At 42.0% G+C, this 12392-nt stretch overlaps 1 protein-coding gene across 1 annotated transcript; it reads left to right on the top strand.

Annotated features, from left to right (window-relative positions):
- The first annotated feature begins 10341 nt into the window (after positions 1–10341).
- LOC114293644 (germin-like protein 8-2) lies at positions 10342–11659 on the top strand. Its single transcript, XM_028237759.2, has 2 exons — positions 10342–10465; positions 10959–11659. Exons 1-2 carry the CDS (start codon positions 10342–10344, stop codon positions 11507–11509), a joined length of 675 nt encoding a protein of 224 aa, XP_028093560.2. The 3' UTR covers positions 11510–11659.
- Positions 11660–12392: the final 733 nt, after the last annotated feature.

Raw genomic sequence — 12392 nt, 5'->3', positions numbered from 1 at the left:
AATGCAAGTCTATGAGTCGTACCCAAATCCTTGGTATAAGGCACTTGAAATACTGTTCAGTTGACAAAATCTTGATAGTTTTTGGTCACAAAAAATGGTCAATAGAAACAGTTAGAAGAAGAAATTAGAAATATGTGTAGTTGTTGAAGAACCATTCATCTTTGAAAGACGAATGAGGAAAAAGCTTACCGCATTTAAGACTTGGTAAGCCTTATTTGATTGGTATTGTAAAATATATAATGACAAATTCTGTTGATATCACCCCATGTGAAGGGGGTGATTCTCTCCAATGTGAAGTCGGCTGCAACATTCCTTGATTGCGGCTGCCAACCGACAAACCGCCAAGGTTGACGATTCACCTTCGTTGAATGACCAGCTGGCCATGTGCAAGGCCAACTATCTCTCTCCCTTCTCAGTGTATAAATAGAGGTAGAGAGAGCAGAGGGAAATGTGGTGAGTGGTGAGCTTAAGAGAGTTTACAGAGAGAGAATACAGAGTGTGTAATTCTTTGTTCCATATAGTAAATCCGCTGCCCGTGGACGTAGGCGACTTGCCGAACCACGTTAAATCTCTTGTGTTATTGCTTGTGTGTGTTTCCTGGTATGCCCCCGATCCACAACAATTGGTATCAGAGCTCGAGTGGTGAAAAATTGAATTTTTTCCGAAAGTGCCCAGATTTCGAAGTGCTCGAAATCAACTTTTGAGCACACCAGGAGCAAGACCTCCAAGAGAGGAGTCCAAAACAGCAAAAATCAGCCCAAGAAGAGCATCAACGCGCCCTCACGCGCCATCTGAAGAAGGAGAGTGAAGCCCACTCTCGACACGCATCGACACGCGCCGTTCAGCAACCGGTGCGTCATCACACGCGCAGACACGCTCCCTCACGCGTGGCGAGAGGAAGAAGGCGAGTGACGCGGATGCCACGTCATCCGACACGTCATCCCGGTCTGCCACATCATCTGCCACGTGTCCTGCCACGTCATCGCAGAGCCGTTGACCGCGCCGTTCCAGAGTAATTATCCGGTGCATCTCAGACGCACCAGATTCTGCAGATTTGAACCGTCCACACTGTTTTGACTCGATCGAAGTCATTCGGAGTCCGTTTTTGACGATCAAATAGTGCCTTCTAACTATTTGGAGTATTCTGGACACATCCATACGGTCAGTTTTTTGAATCGAAGTTTCTAAAAAAAAAATAGTTTAATGGCAGAATCTACAAAGACCAGATCAACCGAGTCCGTATGTAATCCAGCGAGTACAAGCAACTCTAGACATTGGACCCCGGTGTCCCATGCTAAGTTTGAGGTAGAAAAGTTTGATGAAAGCAGCAACTTCGGCATGTGGAGATGCGAAGTTAAAGATATACTTGTTCATATGAACCTGCACTTCACTTTGGGAGACAAACTAGATGACCTGGACGGGATAGAATGGGAGAAGGTGAATCTTCTGGCCTGCAGTTCCATCCGACTTTGCCTTGCAAAAGAGGAGAAGTACGCCTTCACAGAATATGATATTGCGAAGGACCTTTGGAAGGCGCTGGAAGATAAGTTCATGACAAAGAGCATTGAGAACCGGCTCTACTTGAAGAAGAGGTTGTTTCGTTTCGACTACAAGAAAGGTATTTCGATGAATAAACACCTAAACAACTTCAACAAAATTCTTACGGATTTGAAAAATTTGGATGATCACATTGGTGATGAAGATAAAACACTGTTATTGTTGAATTCCTTGCCTGACTCATATGATCATCTCACTACCACTTTACTGTATGGTAAAGAAAAGATCAAGTATGTTGATGTTGCAAACGCCTTGGTAAATAATGAGTTCAGAATGAAAGATAAATATGCAAACAGGGACTCAGCATCCGAGGCATTGACAGTCAAAGGCAGAACAAATAACAGGAGATATACAGGGCGAGGAAAGTCTCGCTCAAAATCCAAAGGGAAATCATCGGATAGAAAACGTCTTGCAAAAGACGAGTGTGCCGCTTGTCGCCAGAAGGGGCATTGGGCAAAAAATTGTCCCAATAAAGACAAGAAAGAAGAAAAGGTGAACGTTGCACGAGATGGAGATAATGGTGAAAGATCAGCCTTCACAGATTCATCATATGGCCAGTCTGATGAATGGATAATAGATTCCGGATGTTCCTACCACATGTGTCCGAACAAGTAGTGGTTCTCGAGCTTACGAGAGTTCGATGGAGGAGTTGTACTGATGGGCAATGACCAAGCTTGCCAGACAAAGGAGATTGGAAAAATTCGACTGAAGATACATGATGGAACAATCAGAATTCTTGAAGATGCTCGGTATGTACCAGATATAACAAAGAATCTCATCTCAGTGGGAGTTTTAGACTCCAAAGGTTACAGAGTAACTATGGAAGGTGGAGTCCTCAAAGTTGTTCGAGGAGCATTTGTTGCAATGAAGGGTACTCGACAGGGAAATTTATATTTCCTAGACGGCTCTACAGTCACAGGGAGAGTGGCTGTCTCCACCAGCTCAGAAGATGATGCATCAGACACTTCCAGACTTTGGCACATGCGCCTAGGGCATGTCAGTGAGAAGGCTTTACAAGGGTTGGTAAAGCAAGGCCTGTTGAAAGGCGCCAAAATAGGGAAGCTTGAGTTCTGTGAGCATTGTGTACTGGGTAAGCAAACAAGAATCAAGTTTGGTACTGCTATTCATCGTACCAAAGGGATTCTAGACTACGTTCACACCGACGTATGGGGTCCTTCCAAGAATGCTTCATTGGGAGGTAAATACTATTTTGTGTCGTTCATTGATGATTTCTCAAGAGTTTGGATTTACACAATGAAGCACAAAGATGAATTCTTAGACATCTTTCTTATGTGGAAGAAGATTATTGAGACCCAAACAAGCAGAAAGATCAAGAAGCTCAAATCTGACAATGGTGGGGAATAAACATCAAATCCCTTCTTTGAGGTTTGCCAGAATGCAGGGATAGTGAGACATTTCACAGTTCCTGGAACATCGCAGCGAAATGGAGTTGCAGAATGCATGAACCATACTTTGGTGGAAAAAGTCCGGTGTATGCTGTCACATTCAGGATTAAGCAAGGCATTTTGGGGCGAGGCATTGAACTATGCTTGTCATCTTGTCAACAGACTACCTACTGCAGCACTAGATGGCAAGACTCCCATGGAGGTATGGTCAGGAGTGCTAGCTACTGATTATGATCAGCTACGTATCTTTGGATGTCCTGCTTATTTTCATGTTACAGAATCTAAGTTGGATCCAAGAGCCAATAAAGCCATCTTCTTGGGCTTCAGTGACGGTGTCAAGGGATACAGACTCTGGTGCCCTGAATCAAAGAAAGTTGTCACCAGAAGAGACGTTACCTTTGATGAGTCTACAATACTGACGCAGCTAAATCCTCAACAGAATGAAGAAGCATTGAAGAAGTCAGTGCAGATGGAGTTTGAGACTCCAGCAAAGACTAGTAAGCCAATCAACCATCCTGAAGAAGTCTCAGTGGATAGCTCTGAAGAGAGTTCAGATGAAAATGAAGATCCAGAGGCCCCACAACAATCAGAACCCATTGCAATCAGGAAAGGAAAAAGGGTTACTGAGCAACCCGGTTGGATGACCGATATGGTAGCCTATGCACTTCCAATCATTGAAGACAATGTTCCTTGCACTTTCAAAGAAGCCGTGCAGAATGCAGAAAGTGTTAATTGGAAGGAGGCTATGGATGAAGAAATCGAGTCACTTCATAAGAACCAGACTTGGGAGTTGGTGCAACTTCCAAAGGGAAAGAAAGCAATTAGGTACAAGTGGGTTTACACCAAGAAAGAAGGCATCCCAGCCAGAGACAACATCAGATTCAAAGCTAGATTGGTGGCTAAAGGCTATGCTCAGAAGGAAGGAATAGACTACAATGAGGTATTCTCACCTATTGTGACGCACACATCTATTCGTATCTTGCTAGCTTTGGTTGTACAGTTTGATCTCGAGCTTGCCCAACTCGATGTCAAAATTGTTTTCTTACATGGAGATCTTGAAGAGGAGATATACATGTCCTAGCCAGATGGTTTCAAAGTTACTGGAAAAGAGAATTGGGCCCGTAAGCTGAACAAATCATTGTACAGATTGAAGCAATCCCCGAGACAGTGGTACAAAAGATTTGATTGGTCCATGATAGAGAAAAAATACACAAGAAGTCAATTTGATCATTGTGTATATTTCCGTAAGCTTCCAGATGGTTCCTTCATCTATTTGCTCTTATATGTGGATGATATGTTAATTGCATCTAAGAGCAAGGTGGAGATTGACAAACTCAAGGCACAGTTGGCAAGAGAGTTTGAAATGAAGGATTTGGGAGAAGCAAAGAAAATTCTTGGCATGGAGATCAAGAGAGACAGGAAGAAGGGCACGGTTTGTCTGACACAAACCCAGTATCTAAAAAAGGTGTTAGACAGATTTGGCATAAATAGGAAAACAAAAGCTGTGAGTACACCATTAGCCCCTCATTTCAAGCTCAGTGCTTCGATGTCTCCACGCACAGAAGAAGAACGGAAGTATATGGCACAAGTTCCATATGCAAATGCAGTTAGTGCATTAATGTATGCTATGGTTTGTACAAGGCCTGACATCTCACATGCTGTGAGTATGGTAAGCAGGTATATGCATGATCTAGGAAAAGATCACTAGCAGGCAGTGAAATGGATCCTAAGGTACATACATGGCATGGTTAATCTGGGATTGAAGTTCGAGAGAGATAACCGACTCGGACAAAATCTGGTTAGATATGTGGACTCAGATTATGCTGGTGACTTAGACAAACGCCGATCAACAACAGGGTATGTATTTACGCTTGCTAAAGGGTCGGTGAGTTGGAGGTCAACGCTTCAGTCAACGGTGGCTTTGTCTACTACAGAGGCAGAGTACATGGCAGTAACGGAAGCCTTTAAGGAAGCTATTTGGCTACACGGGTTGATTGAGGACTTGGGTATTGTTCAGAAACTGTAGACACCCCATTTTTGACCGTCCTCAAGACTTGGATGTCACCGCTTGAACACTCGGTGATCATCCATGTTCGTGTTTGTTTTGAGTTCCCGGAGGTCTTGGCTATGCGCCTTACCTCAGGATCTCTCGACTTGCTTGTTCTGTGCTTGGTTTTACACCAAGGACTTGTTTGTTTTGGCACTTAAGGGTAGAGAGTAGCATGATAGCTACCCCTGATACCCACCGGCCATGGCTTGAAGCCACCGATTGTGTTTTGAGGCTACCGGCCATTGGTGAGATATACCATTGGCCGGTCGGCACTTAGTGTGGTCGGCCGACCATCTGTTTGGCCGATGGCCTCCTTTTCTTGCCGATGCCACATTTTTTCCTTTTTCAGGCATGGTGCAAGCCAGCTGTGCCAGCTGGAATGCACGGACCCTCCTCCCCATGCACGAGTGTGGCTGTTTTGCCCCTTTTGCACCTTTTTGGTCTAGCTTCTTGAGGAAGCTTGGACCTTTGTCTTAGCTTCCTCAAGAAGCTTGGACACCTGTCCCAGCTTCCTAAGGAAGCCTTGGCCCCTTTGCCTTAGCTTCTTTAGGAAGCCTTGACCCCTTTGTTGGCTTCCCTTGGAAGCTTAGCCTTTTCCATTGTCTATATAAGGAGACCTCCCCTCTCCTTTGTAGGGGTTGAGCAAAAAAAACTAGAGCTTACATATATATTCTGATATATATCACCTTCTCTCTCTACATCTTCCTCTCTCTCTCCCCTTTTGTGTGTGTTAGAGGCCTAAAAGTGTGTTTTGACCTTAGTTTTGCACTAAGTCACCTACTATTACACCATACTTCAACTTTGGAGGCTTTGAGAGTTTGTTCTTGAGGTTTTGGGGTGGTTTTGATCAGAAGAAGGGGCCTGAGCTTGCTGTTCTTGAGGTGTTCTTCAAGGGTAACACTTTTGCTTTAGATTCCCCAATCTTGCACTAGTCTTTAACCTATCTTGCTTATTGATTTAGACTTTGTGTATAACTAAAAAAAGTCTTGTATTTGCATGCTTAAGATACTTCATTAAGGTTGTTTTGGTGTTGGGGGTCGACCTCCCCCTCTAAGGCCTTGTTTGGCCCTTTTTGTGCCTCCATTATTAAGCTTTGGTTACTTTGGTGTATTGGCCTTCTCACCACTGAAATCTAGTGGATTTTCAGTGGTGAATAAGGGGGTTTGGAGTCTTGCATAGGGGAAGGACACCCCTCTCCCTTTGTCTCTCTTTTGTTTGCATTTTTGGCTCATAAGGGTAGCATGCATGCTTAGTTGTCTTTGGCTCCATTTCAGAGGTTTTTTGGTGTCATTAGGTCATAATATGCCTCTATTTTTGGTCGGATTAATGGCCCCTCTCATGCTTAATACACTTGCTTTGTATTCCCCCATTTTGCCTAGGAATGCATCTTGCCATTAGACCATCATGCTTGCACATTTTTGCCTAACTTTGTGAAGCTTTTAGTCATATTTTTCCATGCTTGAGGTCTGTTGGGTGTTGATTTGGTCATGCATTTCATGCTTTGTATAACCCCTTTGCATTCTAGCATGTTGGCATCGGGTGTGTGAGTCATTAGCATGCACTATCTTGGCTATTTTAGTGATTTGGAATCACTTATTATGTCATTTCAGTCCACGGTTTATGCTTGCATGTTTGCATTTTGTTATCCTTTCAAGGCTTCGGAGAGACATGATCCTATGCTTCATGTATGGCCTTTTGTGCATGCCTCTTGTTTTGTGTCTCTTAGCTGCCATATCAGGGGGTTTTGGGACTTATTTTGGTGCATTAAAACTCTGTTTTTGGTTGTATAGCTCATACCATGCTTGCTTGGGGTAGGTGTTGAGTAATGCTCCCATTTGTGGCCTTGAATGCCTTTCATTTTGCATCTATTCCCTAGCATGATTTGGCATCATCATTCACATGTTTTTTTCAGAAGTTAACATGAGTGTTTAATGTCCATACTTACCACCTTTGAGTGTTCTTGAGAGTAGCCTTCCATGCTTGGGTTTTTGGCTCATTGGTGTGCATGTTTGCATGAGCACTTGTCCACCATTTTTGGCACTTTTGGCCACTGTTTATGGCAAGGCTGAGGTCTGTCCTTTATGGTTTAAGTCCACCATTACATGTTTGTCATATGTTTGTTGCATATTTGGCTCATTATGTGTTGCCACATGCTAGTCCCATTGCATATTTGTCCATGTTTACTACATTGCATGTTGCATGCTTTAGTACATTACACATTGGCATGTTTAGTTTGCATTGCATTTGGCACGCCTTGCTTACTTAGCTTCACATTGCATATTTGACCCATGTTGCATATGTGAGGTACATTGCATACTTGCATTACATTTTGCTTGGTTTGTGGTGTCAAACCAAGCATGAGAATTGAGGAGTGTTCGTACTTAAAGTGACGAAACACATCTCAATCCTCGGTCGCCGACGCCTTTGATCTCAACATGATAAGGTGTTAGCATTCATTTGTTTGTAGCATGCATTTACATTAAGTTGCAAACTTGGTGCCTTTGGCCATCATGCATCGAAATGTGTGACTGGTGGCCCAAGTACCAAGAGCCGCACTCCCTTGAGTCCTTAGCATGATAGGGAGAGTGGCCATGCACACATTTGCTTGAAAATTCCATGCCATACACTGCTTGCCCTTTGCTGCTGTCAATTGCAGGATTCTACAAGAAGAAATGGCCGACCGGCTATCTTTAGTGCCGACCGGCCATCAGTTCCCAGCCGATGACACCATCTTTGGCCGATAACCTTATTCCCATGGCCGGTGGCCTTTTGCTCTGGCCGGTGGCACTCCACAGAACTCAAAAGGAAGCTCATAATAGTTCTGGAGACTTTCATAATTTTCAGAGGGGTGAGGCAGTGTAAACAGAGGCAACAGTGGCATGGTACGGGTTTCCGGACAAGGCGGATCGAGCATGCATCATTCACGTATCCCGAGGCAGGGCTGCGGCCACCTTTCTTTTGCATTTCATTTGTTAATTAGTTAGAAGTTCTGTAATAATTAATTTAGTAGTATTCATTTGGTTGTGTAATATTTATTCGGACCCTCCGAGCGAGGGCAATTGTGTAATAAGTGTGCGTGAGTGTGTGTATGTCTTCCAACCCCGTGTCTTTCTTTTCTCTTATTTACCTGCTTTCAATGGTTAGTATTAGGGTATATTTAAATTAGCATACCTTATGCTATGCATGCGTGCATTCATATATTTGTCTTGCATGCACTGGGCTCGGCGCATCATGCTAACTACATTGTATTTCAATCCCAAATTGAATACACGTTATCTGTTGCATTTCACATGCCATGTTTAGAATAGTCGAGCCTGTCTAGATTGCATCTTTTCATGCATTGCATTAGCCATTTTTAAACACGAACTAGGATCATGCATATGATTACTAACTAGTTTCTGTTTTGGCTTGGAGTACTAAGTAAGCTTTTTATGCTTTAGCATGCTACATGTGTGTGAATGTTGCCGTGATAGCATAATTACCATGAGGCTAGCTGCTTACGTGATATAACTGCCTGAATGCCTGTGGGTGGAGGTTAGGTTATTTGAATTGGAACAATGCATTAAACGCGAGTTTTAAGCCCACTTGGAAGTGGCAAAACCATATTTTCTAAGGCCCACTTAAGGGTGGCAAAATTCATGTCTTAGCCTACTTGCGGGTAGCACCATCAAACCATTTTCAAACAAACAAACATGAAATGTTTTGTTCCAATTTGGGCGACCCAGTCTATACTTGCTTGCTGTGCACATAACATAGTAAATCTAGGGTAAATAACAAGAATAAGAACATGTAATGTTTTCAAAACAAGATATTATGGTTAGTAGAGGTCGATCTTTGATCAGGCGAGAGGGGGTGCTCATAGCTGACCTTCTCCAATCGTACCCAAGTTCCCGAGCCGAGGCAACTTTGGTGATGACGGACACGTGGTCTTAGGCAACGAGTCAGGGTTTCCTAAATTTTCCCAAAAATAAAATATTTAGGTGGTGACTCTGTATTTGGCAAAGCAGTCCATGTTTGGCACTTCTTTTCTAAAAATTTATTTTCTCAAAAAGATTTGCCGGATTTGGACTCTTTGGTTCAGATCAAGAACCGTCACAATTTGAGAGTCCTGAATTGTAGTAGACCCACAAATGAACAGAACGGGACTCATCCTCCCGGGGCGTTCGGGGACATCTACAGAAGCATGTTGAGGTGTACTGTGACAGTTAGAGTGCCATTTGTTTGGCAAAGAACTAGGTTCATCATTCCCGCACCAAGCACATTGATATTCGTTTCCATTTCATCCAAGAAATTGTGAATGAAGGGGATATTCTGCTTCAAAAGATTAGTACTGTAGATAATTCGGCCGATATGCTCACAAAAGTGGTTTTTGGGATCAAGTTCCAACATTGTTTTGACTTGGTCAACATCTCTCGGAACTAAGCACCTTCGGGTGCAAGGCAGTGTTGATCGATCACTATGGACAGAGGGCAAAGGCATGACAGTCAAAGGCATCTCAGCAGGGGGTGCAGGACATCCAATCAGGGGGTGTATGATATCTTGGTTATGCAAGTTCAAGCATAGCAAGTGAAGACATCCGAGACAGGAAGCGTGGAAGAGATCTGTGGGAGATAAGAGCAGAGGCTCTCTCCAAATCAAAGAGTGGTGTGAGTTGAGTTGAGGATGTAGGATTCCCTCCTCCTCTTGTATATCTGGTGTATTATCTCTAGCTTCAGGAGATGCGGACTATGTTGAATTTTGGGCGTGACAAGATTAGCAGCAGTGTGTGCAATAGATCACCTCACATGGGTTGAGGGAGTGATTTGTTGATATCACCCCATGTGAAGGGGGTGATTCTCTCCAATGTGAAGTCGGCTGCAACATTCCTTGATTGCGACTGCCAACCGACAAGCCGCCAAGGTTGACGATCCACCTTCGTTGAATGACCAGCTGGCTATGTGCAAGGCCAGCCATATCTCTCCCTTCTCAGTGTATAAATAGAGGTAGAGAGAGCAGAGGGAAATGTGGTGAGTGGTGAGCTTAAGAGAGTTTACAGAGAGAGAATACAGAGTGTGTAATTCTTTGTTCCATATAGTAAATCCGCTGCCCGTGGACGTAGGCGACTTGCCGAACCACGTTAAATCTCTTGTGTTATTGCTTGTGTGTGTTTCCTGGTGTGCCCCCGATCCACAACAAATTCAACTACTCTAATCTATCTACCTATATCTATAAATAGACGTGCTTTGCTATGCAAGATCCGTCACCCTCATTCAAGCAACTGCAATTAGGCATAGGAATTCCAATTTTGCTTCAAATAACAAGTTCTTATTGCTTGTTGATATGATAAAGATGGGAACTCACATTTTCCTTGTAACCATAGCCATCATGGCCTTGGCCTCCACACTTGTTTATGCTTCTGACCCTAGTCCTCTACAGGATTTTTGTGTTGCTGTCAATGACACAAAATCTGCTGGCATACTATATGCTCATCTCTATCTCTCAAATTTGTGCTTTCCACACTCAAACTTTGAAATATATGATTTTAATGACAAAACTTTATTTAATACAATTGCATTTTGATATAATTAAAACTGAAGCTTATTCATTGAAGTATAGTCCATGTGGCCTTTTCATTTTGAAGTCATTTATTCGATGGTAATTTCTACTTTTGGTGGTGAAAGGAAAAATGTTGTGTCATTTTAATTCTTAACAATCTTAATTATTTCAATCCCATCCCCAAAGCATAAAATGTGCAATAAAGTGATCTTTACTACTGATGCCATAAGTATTCAAAGAATTAGGAGTGCTTTAAGAATAAAAGATTATACTTCACCAAAAAAAAGTTAATTACAAATTAAACTTTAAAAAAAAAGTTATTTGCATAGAATCCATTTAAAGTTGTGTCTAGTTCATGCTGTATCATTTCATCAAATCCTTAATTACAACATAATTTCCTTTGCATGCAATGTTCGTGAATGGCAAGGTTTGCAAGGACCCAAAGCTCGCCAAAGCCAAGGAATTCTTCTTTTCTGGTCTCCTTACTCCACAACAAATATCGAACCCAGTTGGGTCAACAGTCACTCCCGTAAACGTTATGCAAATACCAGGCCTCAATACTCTTGGTATCTCTTTAGCTCGCATTGACTTTGCACCTCATGGCCTTAACTCACCCCACACGCACCCTCACGCGACTGAGGTTATCATGGTCTTGGAGGGTACCCTCTACGTCGACTTTGTAACCTCCAATCCAGAAAATCGTCTCTTCATTAAAGTGTTGTACCCAGGAGATGTTTTTGTGTTTCCAGAAGGTCTCATTCACTTCCAGTTTAATGAGGGAAAAACTAAAGCAGTGGCTATTGCTGGCCTGAGCAGCCAAAACCCTGGTGTCATTACTGTTGCTAATGCAGTGTTTGGGTCGAATCCCAAGATTTCTGATGATGTTCTTGCCAAGGCATTCCAAGTGGACAAGAAGGTGGTGGACTATCTTCAAGCTCAATTCTGGTGGCCCAACAACTAGAGAAATAAATAGAGAAGAGAACTCTATGAATCTATTGTTTTTTAAACTTCAAATAAATATGATTTAATATAACTGAAAAAAGTGGGTTAGTTATGGATGATTTTCTTACAATTGTTTTCCTATAATTTAATAACAATAAAATTTGTTAAAGAGTGTTCATCTTTCTTCTGTGTCTTGTACTGAATAACTATGAGATAGCAATGGACTCTTGTATAAAAAATTTTATTTCAAAAAGAATTCTTTTTCATTATTTTGTCCCTAGCGCATTGATTAGCGACATTTTAAAATTTTGTCACTAATTTTTTTTTTTTTTTCACGTGGGGAAAATATAGATCAGTGGTAGATTGAAAAAATAATTACAAATTAATGAAAAAGTTTAAGGCTGTGTTTGGTTGTGCTTTTGAAACGTGATTCTACACCTGTGTTTCAGTATGATGTTTGTTTAGGATTTTGTAATCACGTTTCAAAAGCTCTGCTGAGAGCTCTGTACCAAATCTGTCTCAGCCGCTCTTTTGCTCTGTTTTTTTTTTCAAAATTTTTGCTAAGGGGACGTCCGGCCGGTCGTCCGGCCGGTTGACCGGCCGGCTGTCCGGAATAGTAATTTTTTTTTTTTTTTTTTTTTTTTTTTGCAATTGATTTATATAATCGGAAAAAATATTTTTTGAAATTTTTTTAATTTTTTATGTGCTTTAAAATAATTTTGAATTGTATGTTTAGTTATGAGTTGTAAATTTTTGTATCACATATCAAATGTCACATCAATAATTCCCCACTCAAATCAAACCTCTTTTCCAAAACTATTTTCAAAACTCTTTACCAAACAAATTTTCTACACTCAAATCATAACTCCACAACACACAAACTCAAAATACAACTCATACTC

The sequence above is a fragment of the Camellia sinensis genome, chromosome 1 (genome assembly GCF_055761805.1).
Source record: "Camellia sinensis isolate YWXY chromosome 1, ASM5576180v1, whole genome shotgun sequence".
Classification (NCBI taxonomy): domain Eukaryota; kingdom Viridiplantae; phylum Streptophyta; class Magnoliopsida; order Ericales; family Theaceae; genus Camellia; species Camellia sinensis.
This window is presented reverse-complemented; position numbering and strand designations above follow the sequence as displayed.

What these genes read in the sequence shown, in the direction of transcription:
- LOC114293644 (XM_028237759.2), top strand. Translation starts at nt 10,342, where the DNA reads ATGGGAACTCACATTTTCCTTGTAACCATAGCCATCATGGCCTTGGCC. An exon ending in CAATGACACAAAATCTGCTG is followed by an intron (nt 10,466 to 10,958) that starts GCATACTATATG and finishes CTTTGCATGCAA; the next exon opens with TGTTCGTGAATGGCAAGGTT.